Source organism: Anomaloglossus baeobatrachus, chromosome 9 (assembly GCF_048569485.1).
Source record: "Anomaloglossus baeobatrachus isolate aAnoBae1 chromosome 9, aAnoBae1.hap1, whole genome shotgun sequence".
In the NCBI taxonomy this organism is placed as follows: domain Eukaryota; kingdom Metazoa; phylum Chordata; class Amphibia; order Anura; family Aromobatidae; genus Anomaloglossus; species Anomaloglossus baeobatrachus.
This window is the reverse complement of record NC_134361.1, coordinates 197,918,405-197,940,779: the sequence shown is the minus strand read 5'-3', so window position 1 is coordinate 197,940,779 and position 22,375 is coordinate 197,918,405. Positions and strand designations below refer to the sequence as shown.

The 22,375-nt window shown below is 52.2% G+C and overlaps 1 protein-coding gene across 2 annotated transcripts in view; it reads right to left on the bottom strand.

Annotated features, from left to right (window-relative positions):
- The window catches only part of HCFC1 (host cell factor C1), a 218,525-nt gene that overhangs the window by 27,238 nt on the left and 168,912 nt on the right, over window positions 1-22,375 (bottom strand). Inside the window, exons 18-23 of one of the 2 annotated variants that reach the window (XM_075324193.1) lie at window positions 16,883-17,106; window positions 16,356-16,794; window positions 15,795-16,190; window positions 14,841-14,950; window positions 14,627-14,761; window positions 1,574-1,759 (exon numbers count right to left, since the gene is read on the bottom strand). In XM_075324193.1, the coding sequence (XP_075180308.1) occupies window positions 1,574-1,759; window positions 14,627-14,761; window positions 14,841-14,950; window positions 15,795-16,190; window positions 16,356-16,794; window positions 16,883-17,106 (1,490 nt within the window). The remainder of the gene's footprint in view (window positions 1-1,573; window positions 1,760-14,626; window positions 14,762-14,840; window positions 14,951-15,794; window positions 16,191-16,355; window positions 16,795-16,882; window positions 17,107-22,375) is intronic. The other variant, XM_075324195.1, reaches the window with a different exon arrangement.

The window sequence follows — 22,375 nt, the reverse complement described above, 5'->3', positions numbered from 1 at the left end:
CACTTCCTGTGTGTCTGCAGGCGGGTGCAGCCTACAGGGGAAGAGACCACTTCCGGCGGGTGCAGCCTACAGGGAAAGAGACCACTTCCGGCGGGTGCAGCCTACAGGGAAAGAGACCACTTCCGGCGGGTGCAGCCTACAGGGAGAGAGACCACTTCCGGCGGGTGCAGCCTACAGGGGAAGAGACCACTTCCTGTGTGTCTGCAGGCGGGTGCAGCCTACAGGGGAAGAGACCACTTCGTGTGTCTGCAGCCTACAGGGGAAAGAGACCACTTCGTGTGTCTGCAGCCTACAGGGGAAAGAGACCACTTCCTGTGTCTGCAGCCTTCAGGGGAAGAGACCACTTCCTGTGTGTCTGCAGGCGGGTGCAGCCTACAGGGGAAGAGACCACTTCCGGCGGGTGCAGCCTACAGGGAAAGAGACCACTTCCGGCGGGTGCAGCCTACAGGGAAAGAGACCACTTCCGGCGGGTGCAGCCTACAGGGAAAGAGACCACTTCCGGCGGGTGCAGCCTACAGGGAGAGAGACCACTTCCGGCGGGTGCAGCCTACAGGGGAAGAGACCACTTCCTGTGTGTCTGCAGGCGGGTGCAGCCTACAGGGGAAGAGACCACTTCGTGTGTCTGCAGCCTACAGGGGAAAGAGACCACTTCGTGTGTCTGCAGCCTACAGGGGAAAGAGACCACTTCCTGTGTCTGCAGCCTACAGGGGAAAGAGACCACTTCCTGTGTCTGCAGCCTACAGGGGAAAGAGACCACTTCCTGTGTCTGCAGCCTACAGGGGAAAGAGACCACTTCCTGTGTCTGCAGCCTACAGGGGAAAGAGACCACTTCCTGTGTCTGCAGCCTACAGGGGAAAGAGACCACTTCCTGTGTCTGCAGCCTACAGGGGAAAGAGACAACTTCCTGTGTCTGCAGCCTACAGGGGAAAGACAACTTCCTGTGTCTGCAGCCTACAGGGGAAAGAGACCACTTCCTGTGTCTGCAGCCTACAGGGGAAAGAGACCACTTCCTGTGTCTGCAGCCTACAGGGGAAAGAGACCACTTCCTGTGTCTGCAGCCTACAGGGGAAAGAGACCACTTCCTGTGTCTGCAGCCTACAGGGGAAAGAGACCACTTCCTGTGTCTGCAGCCCTACAGGGGAAAGAGACCACTTCCTGTGTCTGCAGGCGAATGCAGCCTACATGGGAAAGAGACCCCTTCCTGTGTCTGCAGCCTACAGGGGAAAGAGACCCCTTCCTGTGTCTGTAGGTAGGTCTAGCTTGCAGGGGAGGAGACAAACTTTTTCTTTAAGAAGTGTAATCCTTAGTCTCAGATTCTTGATGGCAGTAGCGTACACCTATGCTTTCCAGTGTCTCCCAATGAAAGTTATATATAAAAAAAAAAAAAAAAAAAAAAGGGATTTTACATGTACCAAAAATCCTCTTATTTAGATCAGCTAATCTTAAATGGCTTGCCTGGGTATAGAAAATAACGGCTGCTTTCTTCTACAAACAAACCCTTACCTGCTCATAGGTGCAGTGTAATAATTATAAACCCAAGCTCCATTAATATTAGGTCCTTAATAATATTTACCTTGCTGATCTTTATGGCACATGGAGCACCGGGGAAACCAGGCAGACAGGTCTTAAAGGCCGAGATCTCACTGAACGGTCCACGACCGCAGGCATTTATGCCAGCAACACGGAATTTATAGGCAGTGCCAGGCTGGAGCTCTTGTTTCTTTAACTGATTGTAGTCTGGGATAGTACTAGAGTCATCCTAAAAAAACATTAAAAAGGAAAAAAGAGAATTTTGTTACTTACCGTAAATTCTTTTTCTTATAGTTCCGTATTGGGAGACCCAGACCATGGGTGTTTAGCTTCTGCCTCCGGAGGACACACAAAGTACTACACTTAAAAGTGTAGCTCCTCCCTCTGAGCTTATACACCCCCTGGTAGCCAGTCCTAGCCAGTTTAGTGCAAAAGCTGAAGGAGAATAGCCACCCACAAGTAGAACAGAGTAAGAACCGGAACAACCGGAGACTCTGTCCACGACAACAGCCGGTGATAACACACGGAACAAGAAAATTGCCAACAGGCAACAGGGAGGGAGCTGGGTCTCCCAATACGGAACTATAAGAAAAAGAATTTACGGTAAGTAACAAAGAAGGGAATTTTGTTACTTACCGTAAATTCCTTTTCTTCTAGCTCTTATTGGGAGACCCAGACGATTGGGGTATAGCTACTGCCTCCGGAGGCCACACAAAGCACTACACTAAAAAGTGCAAGGCCCCTCCCCTTCTGGCTATACCCCCCGTGGTATCACGGGTTCTCCAGTTTTAGTGCCAAAGCAAGAAGGAGGAAAGCCAATAACTGGTTTAAACAAATTAACTCCGAGTAACATCGGAGAACTGAAAAACCGTTCAACATGAACAACATGTGTACCCGCAAACAACAAAAACATCCCGAAGGACAACAGGGCGGGTGCTGGGTCTCCCAATAAGAGCTAGAAGAAAAGGAATTTACGGTAAGTAACAAAATTCCCTTCTTCTTCAGCGCTCTATTGGGAGACCCAGACGATTGGGACGTCCAAAAGCTGTCCCTGGGTGGGTAAAGAAATACCTCATGTTAGGGCTGCAAAACAGCCCTCCCCTACGGGGGTGTCACTGCCGCCTGCAGGACTCTTCTACCTAAGCTGGCATCCGCCGAAGCATAGGTATGCACCTGATAATGCTTGGTGAAAGTGTGCAGACTGGACCAGGTAGCTGCCTGGTACACTTGTTGAGCCGAAGCCTGGTGTCGTAATGCCCAGGACGCACCCACGGCTCTGGTTGAGTGGGCTTTTAGCCCTGAAGGAACCGGAAGCCCCGCAGAACGGTAGGCCTCTAGAATTGGTTCTTTGATCCATCGAGCCAGGGTGGCTTTAGAAGCCTGCAACCCCTTGCGCGGACCAGCGACAAGGACAAAAAGTGCATCGGAACGGCGCATGGGCGCCGTGCGGGAAATGTAGAGTCTGAGTGCTCTCACCAGATCTAACAAACGTAAGTCCTTTTCATACCGGTGAACCGGATGAGGACAAAAGGAAGGCAAGGATATATCCTGATTAAGATGAAATGAGGATACGACCTTAGGGAGAAACTCCGGAATGGGGCGCAGCACTACCTTGTCCTGGTGGAACACCAGGAAGGGAGCCTTGGATGACAGAGCTGCCAGCTCAGACACTCGCCGAAGCGATGTGATCGCAACGAGAAACGCCACCTTCTGTGACAGGCGAGAAAGGAAACTTCCTTCAGAGGCTCGAAAGGCGGCTTCTGGAGAGCAACTAATACCCTGTTGAGATCCCATGGATCTAACGGCCGCTTGTACGGGGGTACGATATGACAGACCCCCTGTAGGAACGTGCGCACCTTAGAAAGACGTGCTAGACGCTTCTGAAAAAACACGGATAGTGCCGAGACTTCCCCCTTAAGGAAGCCGAGCGACAAGCCCTTTTCTAACCCCGATTGCAGGAAGGAAAGAAAAGTAGGCAATGCAAATGGCCAGGGAGACACTCCCTGAGCCGAGCACCAGGTTAAGAAAATCTTCCACGTTCTGTGGTAGATCTTAGCAGAGGTGGACTTCCTAGCCTGTTTCATGGTGGCAACGACCCCTTGGGATAATCCTGAAGACGCTAGGATCCAGGACTCAATGGCCACACAGTCAGGTTCAGGGCCGCAGAATTCCGATGGAAAAACGGCCCTTGGGACAGTAAGTCTGGCCAGCCTGGTAGTGACCACGGTCGGCCGACCGTGAGATGCCACAGATCCGGGTACCACGATCTCCTCGGCCAGTCTGGGGCGACGAGTATGACGCGGCTGCAATCGGATCTGATTTTTTGCGCAGTACTCTGGGCAAGAGTGCCAGAGGTGGAAACACATATGTGAGCCGGAACTGCGACCAATCTTGCACTAAGGCGTCTGCCGCCAGAGCTCTGTGATCGCGCGATCGTGCCATAAATGCCGGGACCTTGTTGTTGTGCCGAGACGCCATTAGGTCGACGTCCGGCACCCCCCAGCGGCGACAGATTTCCTGAAACACGTCCGGGTGAAGGGACCATTCCCCTGCGTCCATACCCTGGCGACTGAGGAAGTCTGCTTCCCAGTTTTCTACGCCCGGGATGTGAACTGCGGATATGGTGGATGCTGTGTCCTCCACCCACATGAGGATTCGCCGGACTTCCTGGAAGGCTTGCCGACTGCGCGTCCCTCCTTGGTGGTTGATGTATGCCACCGCTGTGGAGTTGTCCGACTGGATTCGGATCTGCTCTCTTTCTAGCCACTGCTGGAAAGCTAGTAGGGTAAGATACCCTGCCCCGATTTCCAGAACATTGATCTGAAGGGTGGACTCCTGCTGAGTCCACGACCCCTGAGCCCTGTGGCGGAGACAAACTGCTCCCCACCCTGACAGACTCGTATCTGTCGTGACCACTGCCCAGGATGGGGGTAGGAAGGATCTTCACTGTGACAATGAGGTGGGAATAAGCCACCATTGCAGAGAGTCCTTGTCCGTCTGGGAAAGGGAGACTTTCCTGTCCAGGGAGGTTGACTGCCCGTCCCATTGGCGGAGAATGTCCCCTTGCAGTTGGCGCAGATGAAACTGCGCAAAGGGAACTGCCTCCATGGCTGCCACCATCTTCCCTAGGAAGTGCATGAGGCGCCTTAAGGGGTGCGACTGGCCTTGAAGGAGAGACTGCACCTCTGTTTGCAGTGAACGCTGCTTGTTCAGCGGAAGCTTCACTATCGCTGATAGAGTGTGAACTCCATGCCGAGATACGTTAGTGATTGAGTCGGTGACCGATTTGACCTTGCCAAATTGATGATCCACCCGAAAGTCTGGAGAGTCTCCAGCGTAACATTCAGGCTGCGTTGTCATGCCTCGAGGGAGGGTGCTTTGACGAGTAGATCGTCCAAGTAAGGGATCACCGGGTGTCCCTGAGAGTGCAAGACTGCTACCACTGCTGCCATGACCTTGGTGAACACCCGTGGTGCTGTCGCCAGACCGAATGGCAGAGCTACGAACTGAAGATGGTCGTCTCCTATCACAAAACGTAGAAAACGTTGGTGCTCCGTAGCAATTGGCACGTGGAGATAGGCATCTTTGATGTCTGTTGAGGCAAGGAAGTCTCCTCGAGACATTGAGGTAATGACGGATCGGAGGGATTCCATCCGGAACCGCCTGGCGTTCGCATGCTTATTGAGCAGTTTTAGGTCCAGAACAGGACGGAAGGAGCCGTCCTTTTTTGGAGCCACAAAGATTGGAGTACAATCCCTCGCCCTCGTTCCTGAGGGGGGACAGGGATCACCACTCCTTCTGCTCTTAGAGCGTCCACCGCCTGCAGCAGGGCATCTGCTCGGTGGGGAGGTGGGGCCGTTCTGAAGAATGGAGTCGGAGGACGAGAACAGAACACTGTCCTGTGCACGTGAGCACAATGTCCGTCACCCACCGGTCTGTGACCTGTGGCAGCTAAATGTCGCCAAAGGCGGGGGAGTCTGCCATCAACCGCGGATGCGGAGAGAGAGAGAGAGCTGAGAGTCATGAGGAGACCGCCTTGGTAGCGGTTCCTCCGGCTGCCTTCCTTGGGCGTGATTGAGCCCGGCCGGAATCTGAGCCCGTCTGAGGTTTTGTAGCCCTTTTGCACGAGGACAATTGGGACCTGCCCGAGCTTGGGAAGGACCGAAACCTCGACTGTACTTTTAGGACAGCATTAATAGGGTAAGTCGCAGTGCAGACATTGCGGAGTTACGGACGCCTCTGCGGTACAGATGTACATGTGCTCAAGGACAGCTGCGCAAGAACAGCTGAAAAGGTTAGGTTGCCTATACGGCTGTGAATGCCGGAGCAACCGACACGCCGATAGCCTCCTAGACAGATTTCAACCAGAGTCCATCTGTCTGTGAATGGCATCTTTAAGTGAAGCCCCATCTCCAGTGCAACTATGGCTCTAGACGCAAGCCTGGAGATTGGAGAATCCACCTTTGGACCCTGGGTCCAGCGCTTGACCACGTCAGGGGAAAAGGGATAACGTGTATCTTAAAAACGTTTGGAGAAGACGCTTATCTGGTAAGCGTGGTGTTTCTGGACTGCTTCTCTGAAGTCAGCGTGGCCAGAAAAATACTCAATATCCGTTTGAGATACTGAAAAGGGACTACTCCTGCTGTGAAGCTGACTCCTCCACTGGGGGAGCTGAGGGAGAAAGATCCAACCTTCCATTGATGGACGCTATAGGATCATTCCGTATGGCGTTACCATCCGGTGTATCCGGATTGATAGCGATGTCAGGATCAAAGTCCTGGAGAGCTGCCTTATCATACAGAGAGTCCTCCTGGGACCCCCCGTTCCAAATGAGGTTGGTCAGGAAGATTGCCCATGGCCTGTCTGGACTGCAAGTCTCTATCTTATGACAATATATCTGTCGAAACTGCAACTCCGTCCCTGTCCTTGGACAGGGATGACAGGTGGTTTCTTTGGCCACGACTAGTAGAGACCCCGGCAGACGAAGTGCTAGAGACCCCGGCAGACGAAGTGCTACAGGGGAGCATGCACACAATGGGACGGTGTCATGAACAGCATCCCATGTAGTAAAAACAGCACTGAAAATCTGTGTTGCTTTTTTGCCGCTGCCGACTAGCCATCTAGAAGTATATAGCCAAGATTGGTGACCGTACAGTGCAATGTATAGCATACAAGCATAAAGTACAAATGAACACTGCAGCACAAGCAATACAAGCAGCATAGAAGCCTGTGCCCTGGCACCTCTGCTCTTCTGCTGCTGTAGACTAGTCATCTAGGGGAATATAGCCCAGAAGAGTGACCATACAGTGCAATGTATAGCATACAAGCACAAGTACAAATGCACACTGCAGCCCATGCAATACAAGCAGCATAGAAAAAAACCTGTGCCCCAGCACCCTTGGTTTTCTGCTGCTGTAGTCTAGCCATTCCAGGAGAATATAGCTAAGACTAGCGACTGTACAGTGCAGTGTATAGCATACAAGCATAAACACAAATGAACACTTCAGTACGTGCAATACAAGCAGCCTAGAAAGCCTGTGCCTTAGCACACCTGCTTTCCTGCTGCTGATGTGTCGCTCTCCAAGCGGGCATATAGCGACCTATGCAGTTAAAATACACATGTACACACTGCAATATATATTGGGGTCAGCACTATGTGTGCCGCTTACCGCCCGCCTATAAGCGGGTGTATGGTCGCCACCGTCCTGCCTGGTTGCCGAAAGTCCGAGCTCGGACTGCAGTAATGGCTGCCGGCGTCTTCCCCAGCTCGTGTGAGGAGGGGCAGGCCGTGGGCGTGCCCCAAGTCAGAGCGGGAATCCGGCGTCCGACAGTGTGCAGTGAGAGGGCTGGAGCATGTAAATAAGGCTCCAGCCCTCGGCGCTGCTGATTGCTCAGCGTCTGTCCCCTTCCCTGAGTGACAGGGAGGGGGCGGGAACGAAGCGGCACTAGGCCGCAGAAGCCGGGGACTGGATTTATAAGCGCCGCCGCCGTAAAAGCGCGGTCGGCGCCCAGTCCCCGGCGAACTACAAGTCCCAGCCGCGCCGCCGCTCCCGGAGCGTCCGGCGCGGTAGTTCCCAATACACAAAGTCACTCAGCAAAGCTGCAGTGACTGTAACCCTTTACTGTCCCCGGCGCACTAGCACACCCAGCAAGTCTGGAGTGTGCTGTGCCTGTGTGTACGGGGACACAGAGTACCTGTAATGGTGCAGGGCCATGTCCCTGAACGGTACTCCAGCTCCGTCTCCATCAGGTTCTAATGGGTCTGTGGATGGAGCCCGGCGTCAGAGCTTTGAGGCCGGCAGGATCCCACTTCCTCAGAGCCCCCCAGGGGGATGTGGAAGGAAAGCAGCATGTGGGCTCCAGCCTCCGTACCAGCAATAGGTACCTCAACCTTACAACACCATCAACGGGTGAGAAGGGAGCATGCTGGGGGCCCTATATGGGCCCTCTTTTCTTCCATCCGAAATAGTCAGCAGCTACTGCTGACTAAAATCTGTGGAGCTATGCATGGATGTCTGACCTCCTTCGCACAAAGCTTGAAAACTGGAGAACCCGTGATACCACGGGGGGGTATAGCCAGAAGGGGAGGGGCCTTGCACTTTAGTGTAGTGCTTTGTGTGGCCTCCGGAGGCAGTAGCTATACCCCAATCGTCTGGGTCTCCCAATAGAGCGCTGAAGAAATTCTCTTTTTCTTCATCGTTCCTTTGGGAGACCCAGACCATGGGACGTTCCAAAGCTGTCCATGGGTGGGAATAAACAGAAAAAACTAAGAAGTAGGCGGAGCCTAACTTCACAAGTGGGTGACAGCCGCCTGAAGGATGCGTCTGCCCAAGCTCGCATCTGCCGAAGCATGAGCATGCACTTGGTAGTGCTTCGAAAAGGTATGCAGGCTAGTCCAAGTGGCAGCCTGACAGACTTGTTGAGCCGTAGCCTGGTGCCTAAAAGCCCAAGAGGCACCGACCGCTCTGGTCGAGTGTGCTTTGATCCCCGGCGGGGGAGGCACCTGAGTACTCTGGTAGGCGTCCGAAATGGTCGATCTAATCCAACGGGCCAAGGTCGGCTTAGAAGCAGAGAGACCCTTGCGCTGCCCTGTGGTTAGCACAAAAAGAGAGGTGCACCGCCTAAGCGCAGCGGTGCGAGACACATAGATCCGGAGCGCCCGCACCAGATCCAGAGTATGCAACGCTTTCTCAAAGCGATGAACGGGGGCCGGACAGAAGGAAGGCAAGGAAATATCCTGATTAAGGTGGAAGGGAGAGACCACCTTAGGAAGAAAGTCCGGGGTCGGACGGAGAACTACCTTGTCTTTGTGAAAAAACAAAAAAGGTGACTCCGAGGAGAGCGCAGCCAAATCAGAGACTCTCCTGAGAGAAGTTCTGGCAACTAGAAAGGCCACCTTTTGAGAAAGACGATACAAAGAAACCTCCCTAAGGGGCTCGAAAGGGGGTTTCTGCAATACCGTGAGGACCAAGTTAAGGTCCCAGGGATCCAAGGGCCGCCGATAAGGCGGAATGATGTGAGACGCACCTTGCATGAAGGTGCGGACCTGAGCCAGCCGGGCGAGACGCCGCTGGAATAGCACTGACAGAGCTGAGACTTGTCCCTTGAGAGAGTTGAGGGACAGTCCTAGCTGCAGACCGGACTGTAAAAAAGACAGAAGGGTCGGCAACGAGAATGGCCAAGGAGAATGGCCGGAAGAGCGACACCAGGACAGGAAAATTTTCCAAGTCCTGTGATAGATCTTGACGGAGGAAGACTTACGGGCCCGAGTCATAGTGGAGATGACTTCAGGAGGAATACCAGAAGCCGTCAAAATCCAGGACTCAAGAGCCACGCCGTCAATTTGAGTGCCGCAGAATTCGGGCGGAAAAACGGACCTTGCGAGAGCAGGTCTGGACGGTCCGGAAGATGCCACGGCATCTCTACGGACAGTTGGAGCAGGTCCGGATACCAAGCTCGCCTGGGCCAGTCCAGTGCAATGAGGATGACTCGACGGCCCTCCATTCTGATCTTGTGCAGGACTCTGGGCAAGAGAGCTAGAGGGGGAAACACGTAGGACAGACGAAACTGGGACCAGTCTTGAACCAGAGCGTCCGCGGCGAAGGCCTGAGGATCGTGGGAGCGAGCCACGTAAACCGGAACCTTGTTGTTGTGACGGGATGCCATTAGGTCCACGTCCGGAGTGCCCCACTTGCGGCAGATTGACTGAAACACTGCCGGGTGCAGGGACCACTCGCCACCGTCCACGGATTGACGGCTGAGATAATCTGCCTCCCAGTTTTCTACGCCAGGGATGTGGACTGCGGATATGGTGGACTTGGAGTCCTCCACCCATTGAAGAATGCGTTGGACCTCCAACATTGCCAGGCGGCTGCGTGTCCCACCTTGGTGATTGATATAGGCAACCGCTGTCGCGTTGGTCTGACTGGACTCGAATGTGCCTGCCCGCCAACAGGTGGTGAAAGGCTAGGAGAGCTAGAAGCACAGCTCTGGTTTCCAGCACATTGATTGAAAGGGCTGACTCGGACAGAGTCCAAGTGCCCTGTGGTGATGTACCGCTCCCAGCCGGATAGGCTGGCATCCGTGGTGAGAATCACCCAGGACTGAGTCAGTAAGGAGCGCCCTGGGGACAGGGAGAGGGGTCGAAGCCACCACTGAAGAGAGCTCCTGGTCCGTGGCGACAGAGCCACTAACCTCTGTAAGGAGGAAGGCCGCTTGTCCCAACAGCGGAGAATGTCCAGCTGCATAGGACGCAGATGGAACTGGGCAAAGGGAACCGCCTCCATGGAGGCCACCATTTGACCCAGCACCTGCATCAGACGCCTGAGGGTATAACGGCGGGGCCTCAGGAGAGAGCGCACCGCCAACCGGAGTGACAGCTGTTTGTCTAAGGGCAACTTCACAAGTGCCGGCAAAGTCTCGAACTGCATCCCTAGGTACGTGAGACTCTGGGTCGGAGTCAGAGTGGATTTGGGAAGATTGACAATCCACCCGAATTGGGCTAGGGTGGCGAGAGTGAGCGAAACACTCCGCTGACAGTCTGCGCTGGATGTACCCTTGACCAGAAGGTCGTCCAGATAAGGAAGCACTGCTAACCCCTGGAGGTGCAGGACCGCAATCACTGCCGCCATGACCTTGGTGAATACCCGAGGGGCCGTGGCTAACCTGAAGGGGAGAGCCACGAATTGGAAATGATCCTCTCCTATCGCAAAACGTAACCAACGCTGATGTGACACTGCGATTGGCACATATAGATAGGCATCTCTGATGTCGATGGACGCCAGGAACTCCCCTTGGGTCATAGAGGCAATGACTGATCGCAGAGACTCCATGCGAAAAAGCCGCACCCGGACATGCTTGTTGAGAAGCTTGAGATCCAGGATGGGCCGGAAGGTACCGTCCTTTTTTGGAACTAGGAAGAGATTTGGGTAAAAACCTCTGAACCGTTCCTGAGCGGGAACTGGGGGCAATCACTCCGTTTGCCTGCAAGGACGCCACGGCCTGCGAGAAGGCGGCGGCCTTGGAGCAGGGGGGAGTTGAGAGAAAAAATCTGTTTGGAGGGCTGGAAGAGAATTCTATCCTGTAGCCGTGAGATATGATGTCTCTCACCCACTGATCGGAGACTTGCTTTAACCAAGCGTCGCCAAAGTGGGAGAGCCTGCCACCGACTAAGGACGTGGCTGGAGCGGGCCGAGAGTCATGAGGAAGCTGCCTTAGTGGCAGAACCTCCTGCGGTCTTCTGCAGACGCGCTTTTGGGCGCCAGTTGGATTTCTGATCCTTGGCTGAGTTAGCGGACAAGGCGGAAGGCTTAGAGGATGACCAGTTGGAGGAACGAAAGGAACGAAACCTCGATTGATTCCTACCCTGGGCGGGTTTCCTGGTCTTGGTTTGTGGCATGGAAGTACTCTTCCCGCCAGTAGCTTCTTTAATGATTTCATCCAGCTGTTCACCAAACAGCTGTGAACCAGCAAAAGGGAGCCCAGCAAGAAACTTCTTGGAAGAAGCATCTGCCTTCCACTCTCGAACCCACAAAATCCTGCGGATAACAAGAGAATTAGCTGAAGCCACCGCAGTGCGGTGAGCAGCCTCTAGCATGGCAGACATGGCATAGGATGAAAAAGCTGAAGCCTGAGCAGTTAAGGTAACCATCTCAGGCATAGATTCCTTGGTGAGGGAATGCATCTCCTCTAGAGAAACAGAGATGGCTTTGAGGGCCCACACTGCTGCAAAAGTCGGGGAAAACGCGGCCCCCGCAGCTTCATACACAGATTTGGCCAGAAGGTCAATCTGACGGTCAGTGGAATCCCTAAGTGAGGAGCCGTCAGCCACCGACACAACGGTCCGGGCTGAGAGCCTAGACACCGGAGGGTCTATCTTTGGGGAGTGAGCCCACTCCTTGACCACCTCAGGTGGAAAGGGAAAACGGTCATCAGAACCACGCTTTGGAAAGCGTTTATCAGGGCAGGCCCTGGGTTTGGTCACAGCGGTCTGAAAACTGGAGTGGTTAAAGAACACACTCTTCACTCTCTTAGGCGAGGTAAACTGGTGCTTTTTTGCCAAAGAGAGTTGCTCCTCTGACACTGGCGGATTGAGATCCAGCACAGAATTAATAGAAGCAATCAAATCACTAAGATCTGAGTCACCCTCAGAGAAATCGATGGGATACATAGCCTCCAAGCCCCCAGTGAGGGCATCCTCCTCATCTTGAGAGTCAGCTCTTGAGACAGAGCCGTGGGATGGGGAGGAAACCCTGCGCCTTCTCTTAGAAGGACGGGGTCTGGGATCAGATGATGAATCCTCCGTGAGCTCCGATGGACGGAGGTCAGAGGATAGGAGTCCTCTGTCAAGAGTATTAGAGGCACCCTGTGAGGGGGGCTGATGCATATTCATCAAAGTCCTGGACAAAAGCCCCATGGACTCAGCAAATGACTGGGATATGGACCTAGAAAAGGACTCTACCCAGGCCGGGGGTTCAATCACAGGTGCAGCAGCAGCCTGAGAGACCACTGGGGGTGACACTCCAGGCTGTGGCACCGCCAAGTTAGAGCAGACATCACAATGTGGATAGGTGCTCGGCTCAGGCAGCAGGAGCTTACATGCAGTGCATGCAGAATCAAGCTTTGGAGCCTTGCTCCTTGTGTGAGACATGCTGCTGGAATGGGGGCTTTGCAGAGAATGAACCCCAGGGAGAATAAACAGAGGTCCACAACCGGAGACCGGCTGTGGATTACCAGACCTCTGAGCGCGGTGTTGTGTGCCCTCCAGATCCCGAAGCCCGGTCCCCCAATGCGCAGCACCTCAGCAGAGATGCAGAATGCAGGATGTCCCAGAGCAGAGTGAACTCTGCCTGAGAAGGGGGCGGGACTAGGGGAGTTCCTATAAAAGAGCGGGAACTGGAGGGCTATAGAGACCTGCAGGGAAGGAGGGACGCCCCAGCAGTGGGGAGTGTCCCTCCCCTGTGTAGAACGGCTGCCGGGAGGAGCCGAACCTGTCCCTCTGCATGAGTGACAGGAAAATGAAACTAGGCCTCCGGCGAAGCCAGGGCCTAAATTTAAGCGGCGAGGCCGACAAGCAGGCACCATCGGCGCGGTTCTCAGGCAAAAGCTAGAGAACCCGCCGGAAAAGTTAAAACAATCAATCACATACAGCATACTCTCCCCTTACAATAAAGAACCGGGACCCCCAACATAAACGTCTCCGGTACTTAGCTGCTGAGACGCAGGGCCATGTCCCTGGGGATGAGTGCTCCGGTCCAACAGAATCCTCAAGGGGCTGTGGATGGAGACCGGACTCCTGCCAGGCATGGAGACCGTGCTGGCTCCCACTTCAAGCCAGAGCCCAGAAGGGATGGTGAAGGAGCACGGCATGTAAGGCTCCAGCCTTGTAAATCAACCTTAACAACACCGCCGACACAGTGGGGTGAGAAGGGACATGCCGGGAGTCCAGACATGGACCCACTTTTCTTCAAACTCTTTCCAAAAGTCAAACAAATCAGATGAGAATGCATGTGTGGATGTATGCCTCCTGACACAAAGCAATAAACTGGCTAGGACTGGCTACCAGGAGGTGTATAAGCTCAGAGGGAGGAGCTACACTTTTAAGTGTAGTACTTTGTGTGTCCTCCGGAGGCAGAAGCTAAACACCCATGGTCTGGGTCTCCCAAAGGAACGATAAAGAAAAAAAAAAAAAGAATTTATGTGCTTCTAAAATACTGCAAATAGTCATAAGTATTCTAGTATCAAAAGCGTATTGCATAAAACTTCAGGTATGTCTCCTAGCATGACAACTGAGAACCAAGTTTTTCCCCAGAGGAATAACAGAGAGACAACATAACATACAAGAAAACATGTGATTAGTGCCCAGCCCCGCCCTTACGCCGGGGCCACCGCCAAGGGTGCCCAGCCCCGCCCTTACGCCGGGGCCACCGCCAAGGGTGCCCAGCCCCGCCCTTACGCCGGGGCCACCGCCAAGGGTGCCCAGCCCCGCCCTTACGCCGGGGCCACCGCCAAGGGTGCCCAGCCCCGCCCTTACGCCGGGGCCACCGCCAAGGGTGCCCAGCCCCGCCCTTACGCCGGGGCCACCGCCAAGGGTGCCCAGCCCCGCCCTTACGCCGGGGCCACCGCCAAGGGTTGGTAACAGCTGATGAGAGGGAAAAAGCCAGGGTGTTGGACCCTCAGTGATCTGATATTGGTGGCAAATACTTTAGAAAATTGAATTCTCTCATTAGTTTGTGGCTTGTTGCCTAGGTTACTGTCCGCCTCTGCAGCCCATCAGAGGTGGCCGGTTGCCTAGGTAAGGAACGCAGCATTTATACCATCTTTGATATAGAGTTTATGATAAGAATTGCTCCAAAGTGCTATCTAGAGACGAGTAGGATGGTAGTGCGCAGTTTGGCCCAACAGCTGCAACAATCCTGCTGGTCCGACCTATCATTTAGGAGTACACAGCCCCCATGGCTCTTGATTGGGAACATGGACAACCTCTTTAGCTGAAGCTCAGCTGACAGAGGAGCCATCAGTGGAATGGACCCAGATCACAACACTATAAAGCCACAGACCATAAACCTGCGCTTTTACATAAAAGGCATTTACTCACATCATTGGTCGAGTCGTCAGCGGGCAAGTAATAATGCGTGACCATCATATTGGTGGCTTTGATCACGCCGACATCAAACCACTGATTCTCTTTTTTTAATGGCGCCTTTAGCTGTTGCGGCGGCGAGTCTTGCTTCTGTAAATATAATATCTCATATTAATGTATCTGTCTCAGTCGCAGCCTTCGTACAGCAACCAATATTCTTTTAACTTACTGCTTCAATGCCGTTCGCTACTTCGGCAAGTGCTGCTGCCGCCTGTAATTTTGCCGGACTAGCGATGACCACAGGTTGGGGTGCTGTGAATGTATTTGCTGGAGGCAAACCTAAGAGGCAAAACAAAAAAAAAAAAAAATAGGTGCTCAGAATTTGTACAGTATGAATCACTTACGAACAATATATATATATATATATATATATATATATATATATATATATATATATGCCGCCGGCATGTCAGGGCGCTCAGCTGAGAGCTGTCATATGCCGGCGGCATGTCAGGCGCTCAGCTGAGAGCTGTCATATGCCGGCGGCATGTCAGGGCGCTCAGCTGAGCGCCTGACCGCCGGTATGTGTCAGCTCTCAGCTGAGCGCTAAGCCGATAGGCATGTCAGGGCGCTCAGCTGAGCGCTTTGCCGCCGGCATGTCAGGGCGCTCAGCTGAGCGCTTTGCCGGCGGCATGTCAGGGCGCTTAGCTGAGCGCTTGGCCGCTATAACTGTACTGTAAAGAAGAAAAAAAAAAAAAAAATTAAATTTTTACTACGTCTTACTTTCGGGGTACGTCTTACATTAGCCGACCCCCCCCCAAAACCCCCACTACGTCTTACTATCGGGGGTGTCTTATTATCGGGGAAACACGGTATAATCTCTCTCTATCTATCTATCTCATATATCTATATCTATCTCATATCTATATCTATCTCATATATCTATATATATCTAGATCTATCTATAGAGAATATATAATATAAATATATAAAGAATATAATATAATATAAATATATAAAGAATATAATATAATATAAATATATAAAGAATATATAATATAAATATAATATATAATATAAATATATAAAGAATATAATATATTCATATATGCATACATATAAAGAATATAATATATATAGTAAAAAAAAAAAAATGTGGACTGCTCGACGATGCAAGGCTTACTTTCTGTGGCCGTCACTGGCAGAAGTGACACCGCGCTGGTCACCGCACTGGTTAGTTCATTAAGCCCATTGCTCTCGCTGGCAGGGTCGTTGAGGCTGTCGGCCGGTGCCAAGGCCTCTGTGGGGACGTGGTGCAATTGCTGGAGCTGTAGTTGGTGCAGCTGCTGTTGCTGTAATTGCTGCTGTTGTTGCTGTAATTGCTGCTGCTGTTGTGCTAGCTGCTGCTGTAATTGTTGCTGATGTTGCGCTTCTTGTAATTGCTGTTGCTGGTGAACCAAAGCGGCCAGCTCTTGCTGCGTTAGGACGATGGGTATGGTGGTGGTGGGCCCTTCGGACGTCAGGTGACGCAGCTCAGCGTGAGCCACGTCAGACGTGTCCATTGGCTCTCCGGCTGCTGCTTGGAAACCCATAGGGACGAAAAACAGAAAACGAGTTGCAGAAAATTGGGCGAAAAACTATTTACTTAATCACTTGCTATTTCTACCATCACTTGTGATAAGGTTGCAATTAAAACTGCAGCCGCACACAAGCTATTTGGTAACACGCACACATTAGGACTTACCCATCACTGCTTGCTGTGCAGCCTGCAGCACCGCCTGAATTGCCAAAGCCTGAGCTTCTTCTGTAGCTGCTGCCTGTGCAGCGGCTTCAGCTGCTGCAGTGACTGCCAGTTCCTCTGGCGTTAACCCTGTGACCATGAGCGTGGTGGTCTGTCCCTCTGCCATAAGTTCCTGAGGGAGGGACAGTTGCTCTACCCCCTGCTGCTCACTGGCTGCAGCAGCCTCTTGCGCTTGCTCTGCTTCCATTGCCGCTTGCAGCTCGGCTTCGCTGTGCTCCGGCACGGCAGTGTCCATAGGCTGCGCTTCCGGTTCTGCCGGAACATCTTCAGGAGGCTGGAGGAGCTCAGCAGAAAGGGGAGTTTCGGTTTGCTCCGCACTAGGGATGGCTTCTGAACCTTGCACGCTGTCTTCAGTGGGTGGATCGGTCATAGATGCGATATTCTGGAAAGATAGTGAATGTCTGTCTAAGTCTTGTGCTAACACGTAAAACGCCTGAATAACGCAAAGTATGCACTGTCATAAAACGCACCGGTACAGAAGGGCCAGGTACTGGTGTGGATTGCGTTACGGTCGTCACTGCCCTGGAGACGATCGGGACAGTTGTATGTACTGGCGAAGAAGAGGCTGCCGCTGCCACCGCCACTATCGTCACCGCAGACGTGGCAGCCACAGGGCTGGATGTGCTACTCGCGGCAGGCTCCTCAGTGGGTGCAGCCTCCTGCTCTCCTTGTCCGTTAGCAGCTGGCGGCTGGCCTACAAAAGCCAAACAAAAAGAACAAATTGAAACCTGTCTACTTTTACCACCCTTTGAACAAAAAACAAACAAAAAAAACCCCCCAACTTTGATGATTTTCAATGCAGTTGTAGATTTTAAAGGCCTTGGGTTTTTTTGGTGCAGTTTCTTTTGCCCAAAGCTACACCTCTCCTTCTCCCAGCAAAGTCTATGATGATTCAGAAATGCTATGCGCACGTTGCTTCTTTTTTCCTTGCAGTTTTGGGTGCAGAACAAAAGAAGCAGTGTGTCAATTTGTGTTTTTTTTTTTAGCCACTGAATACACTAAAGAGCGCATGGCACAAAAAACAAAGAAGGGAATTTTGTTTACTTACCGTAAATTCCTTTTCTTCTAGCTCCTATTGGGAGACCCAGACAATTGGGTGTATAGCTTCTGCCTCTGGAGGCCACACAAAGTAATTACACTTTAAAAAGTGTAACCCCTCCCCTCTGCTATACACCCTCCCGTGCATCACGGGCCCCTCAGTTTTGGTGCCAAAGCAGGAAGGAGGAAACTTATAAATTGGTCTAAGGTAAATTCAATCCGAAGGATGTTCGGAGAACTGAACCATGAACCAAAAGAACAATTGAACATTAACAACATGCGTACACAAAAGAACAACAGCCCGAAGGGAACAGGGGCGGGTGCTGGGTCTCCCAATAGGAGCTGGAAGAAAAGGAATTTACGGTAAGTAAACAAAATTCCCTTCTTCTTTGTCGCTCCATTGGGAGACCCAGACAATTGGGATGTCCAAAAGCAATCCCTGGGTGGGTAACAGAATACCTCGATAAAAAGAGCCGGAAACCGGCCCCCTCTTACAGGTGGGCAATTGCCGCCTGAAGGACTCGCCTACCTAGGCTAGCCTCTGCCGAAGCATAGGCATGCACCTGATAGTGTTTTGTGAAGGTGTGCAGACTCGACCAGGTAGCTGCCTGACACACCTGCTGAGCCGTAGCCTGGTGCCGCAAAGCCCAGGACGCGCCTACGGCCCTGGTAGAATGGGCTTTTAGCCCTGAAGGAATCTGAAGCCCCGATGAACGGTAGGCTTAAAGAATCGGTTCCTTGATCCACCTAGCCAAGGTTGACTTGGAAGCCTGAGACCCCTTACGCTGGCCAGCGACAAGGACAAAGAGCGCATCCGAACGGCGCAGGGGCGCCGTGCGAGAAATGTAGATTCTGAGTGCTCTCACGAGGTCTAACAAGTGCAAATCCTTTTCACATTGGTGAACTGGATGAGGGCAAAAAGAAGGCAAGGAGATATCCTGATTGAGATGAAAAGGGGATACCACCTTGGAGAGAAATTCCGGGACCGGACGCAAGACCACCTTATCCTGGTGAAAGACCAGGAAGGGGACTTTGCATGACAGCGCTGCTAGCTCAGACACTCTCCTAAGTGAAGTGACTGCCACTAGGAAGGCCACTTTCTGTGAAAGGCGAGATAGAGAGATCTCCCGCATCGGCTCGAAAGGTGGCTTCTGGAGAGCCGTCAGCACCTTGTTAAGATCCCAGGGTTCTAGCGGACGCTTGTAAGCAGGGCTGTGGAGTCGGTAAGCCAAACCTTCGACTCCGACTCCTCAAATTCTCTTGCACCGACTCCGACTCCAGCTCCGACTCCGGCTCCGGCTCCGACTCCTACATATATTGCTTATAGTTAGGTGAAAAATTTATTGTAGTACATGAATATGTGTATGTGAACATCAGACATTTAATAATTTTTATGATACAATAATCAAGATATTTGGATAGAACATAAAATATATTTATTGGAATACAACTTTAGAACACAAAAAAACTGTAATAAATTGTAAATATGTAATACACTATGTAATATACAGTAGATTACACATATATTCTTGTGTGTGTATATACACTGTATATGTATATATATATATATATATATATATATATATATATATATATATATATATATATATATATATACATATTTACAATTTATTAGTTTTTTGTGTTCTAAAGTTGTATTCCAATAAATATTTTATGTTCTATCCAAATATCTTGATTATTGTATCATAAAAACAATTAAATGTCTGATGTTCACATTGTACTACAATAAATTTTTCACTTAAATATACGCATTATACTAAATGTTATTATTTAGTAAAATATTCAGCACATTCTGCATTGCACTCCTGTCCCCAATTTATTATATATTTTAGGAGTCGGAGTCGGTGCATTTTATACCGACTCCACCAAAATGAGCTCCGACTCCGACTCCACGACTCAGACTCCACAGCCCTGCTTGTAAGGAGGGACTATGTGGCAAACTCCCTGCAGGAACGTGCGGACCTGCGAGAGTCTGGCTAGACGCTTTTGAAAAAACACTGAAAGCGCCGACACCTGTCCCTTGAGAGAGGCGAGAGACAAACCCTTGTCCAATCCTGATTGAAGAAAGGAAAGAAAAGTGGGCAATGCAAACGGCCAGGGAGCAAAACCCCTATCCGAGCACCAGGCTAAGAAGATCTTCCAAGTCCTGTGGTAGATCTTGGCGGACGTCGATTTCCTGGCCTGTCTAATGGTGGCAATGACATCTTGAGATAACCCTGACGCTAGGAGCCAAGACTCAATGGCCACACAGTCAGGTTGAGGGCCGCAGAATTCAGATGGAAAAATGGCCCTTGAGACAGCAAGTCTGGTCGGTCTGGGAGTGCCCACGGTTGCCCCACCGTGAGGTGCCACAGATCCGGGTACCACGACCTCCTCGGCCAGTCTGGAGCGACGAGGATGGCGTGGCTGCAGTCGGACCTGATCTTGCGTAACACTCTGGGCAGTAGTGCCAGAGGGGGAAATACATAGGGTAGTCGAAACTGCGACCAGTCCTGAACTAACGCATCTGCCGCCAGCGCCCTGTGATCCTGAGACCGTGCCATGAATGCCGGGACTTTGTTGTTGTGCCGAGACGCCATTAGATCGACGTCCGGCGTTCCCCAGCGGCAACAGATCTCTTGAAACACGTCCGGGTGAAGAGACCATTCCCCTGCGTCCATGCCCTGGCGACTGAGAAAGTCTGCTTCCCAGTTTTCTACGCCCGGGATGTGAACTGCGGAGATGGTGGAGGCTGTGGCTTCCGCCCACAGCAGAATCCGCCGAACTTCTTGGAATGCTTGACGACTGCGTGTGCCGCCCTGGTGGTTGATGTATGCGACCGCCGTGGCGTTGTCTGATTGTATTCGGATCTGTCTGCCCTCCAGCCACCGCTGGAACGCCTGTAGGGCTAGATACACTGCCCTTATCTCCAGAACATTGATCTGCAGGGAGGACTCCGTCGGAGTCCATGTTCCCTGAGCCCTGTGGTGGAGGAAGACCGCTCCCCACCCTGACAGGCTCGCGTCTGTCGTGACCACAGCCCAGGATGGGGGCAGGAAGGATTTTCCCTTCGACAAAGAAGTGGGAAGAAGCCACCACTGAAGGGAGCTTTTGGCTGCTCTTGACAGGGAAACGTTCCTGTCGAGGGACGTCGACCTCTTGTCCCATTTGCGGAGAATGTCCCACTGAAGTGGACGCAGATGAAACTGCGCAAAGGGAACTGCTTCCATTGCTGCCACCATCTTCCCTAGGAAGTGCATAAGCCGTCTCAAAGAGTGTGACTGACCGCGAAGAAGAGATTGGACCCCTGTCTGTAGTGAACGCTGTTTGTCCAGCGGAAGCTTCACTATCGCTGACAGAGTATTAAACTCCATCCCGAGGTAAGTCAGGGATTGGGTCGGTGTCAATTTTGACTTTGGGAAATTGATGATCCACCCGAACCTCTGGAGAGTCTCCAGGGCAATGGTCAGGCTGTGCTGGCAAGCCACCCAGGAGGGTGCCTTGACTAGGAGATCGTCTAAGTAAGGGATTACCGAGTGGCCCTGAGAGTGTAGGACCGCCACCACTGTTGCCATGATCTTGGTGAAGACCCGTGGGGCTGTCGCCAAGCCGAAAGGCAGTGCCACGAACTGAAGGTGTTCGTCCCCAATGGCGAAACGCAAGAAGCGTTGATGTTCGGGTGCGATCGGCACATGGAGATAAGCATCCTTGATGTCTATTGATGCTAGGAAGTCTCCTTGTGACATTGAGGCGATGACCGAGCGGAGAGACTCCATCCGAAACAGTCTGGTGCTGACATGCTTGTTGAGCAGTTTGAGGTCTAGAACGGGACGGAAAGATCCGTCCTTTTTTGGCACCACGAACAAGTTGGAGTAGAAGCCGTGACCATGTTCCTGAGGGGGAACGGGAATCACCACTCCTTCTGCATTCAGAGCATTCACCGCCTGAAAAAGTGCAGCGGCTCGCTCTAGGGGCGGAGATGTTGTGAAGAAATGAGTTGGAGGACGAGAGCTGAACTCTATCCTGTAACCGTGAGACAGAATGTCTCTCACCCATCGGTCTTGGACATGTGGCCACCAGGCGTCGCAAAAGCGGGAGAGCCTGCCACCGACCGAGGATGCGGTTTGGGGAGGCCGAGAGTCATGAAGAGGCCGCCTTGGTGGCTGTGCCTCCGGCGGTCTTTTTAGGCCGTGACTTAGACCGCCATGCAGAAGGGTCCCTCTGGCCCTTCTCCGACCTGTTTGACGTGGAGGAATGTGACTTGGCCGAGGGCCGAAAGGACTGAAACCTCGATTGAAACTTTCGCTGTTGAGGTTTGTTTTGTTTAGACTGGGGTAAGGACGAGTCCTTTCCCTTGGATTTTTTAATAATTTCGTCCAATTGCTCGCCAAACAAACGGTCGCCAGAAAATGGCAAACCGGTTAAGAATTTCTTGGAGGCAGAGTCTGCCTTCCATTCACGTAGCCACATGGCTCTGCGGACTGCCACCGAATTGGCGGATGCTACCGCTGAACGGCTCACCGAGTCCAGGACGGCGTTCATGGCGTAGGACGAAAAAGCAGACGCCTGAGAAGTCAGAGACACAACCTGCGGAGTAGCGGTGCGTGTGACCGCAGCAATCTCAGACAGACAAGCTGAGATAGCTTGGAGCGCCCACACTGCCGCGAATGCCGGAGCAAAAGATGCTCCTATGGCTTCATAGATGGATTTCATCATGAGCTCTATCTGCCTGTCAGTGGCATCCTTGAGCGATGAGCCATCTGCCACTGAAACCACAGATCTGGCCGCCAGCCTAGAGACTGGAGGATCCACTTTTGGACACTGAGCCCAACCCTTCACTACTTCCGGGGGCAAGGGATAACGTGTGTCATTAAGGCGCTTAGTAAAACGCTTGTCCGGGTATGCTCTGTGCTTCTGGACAGCAT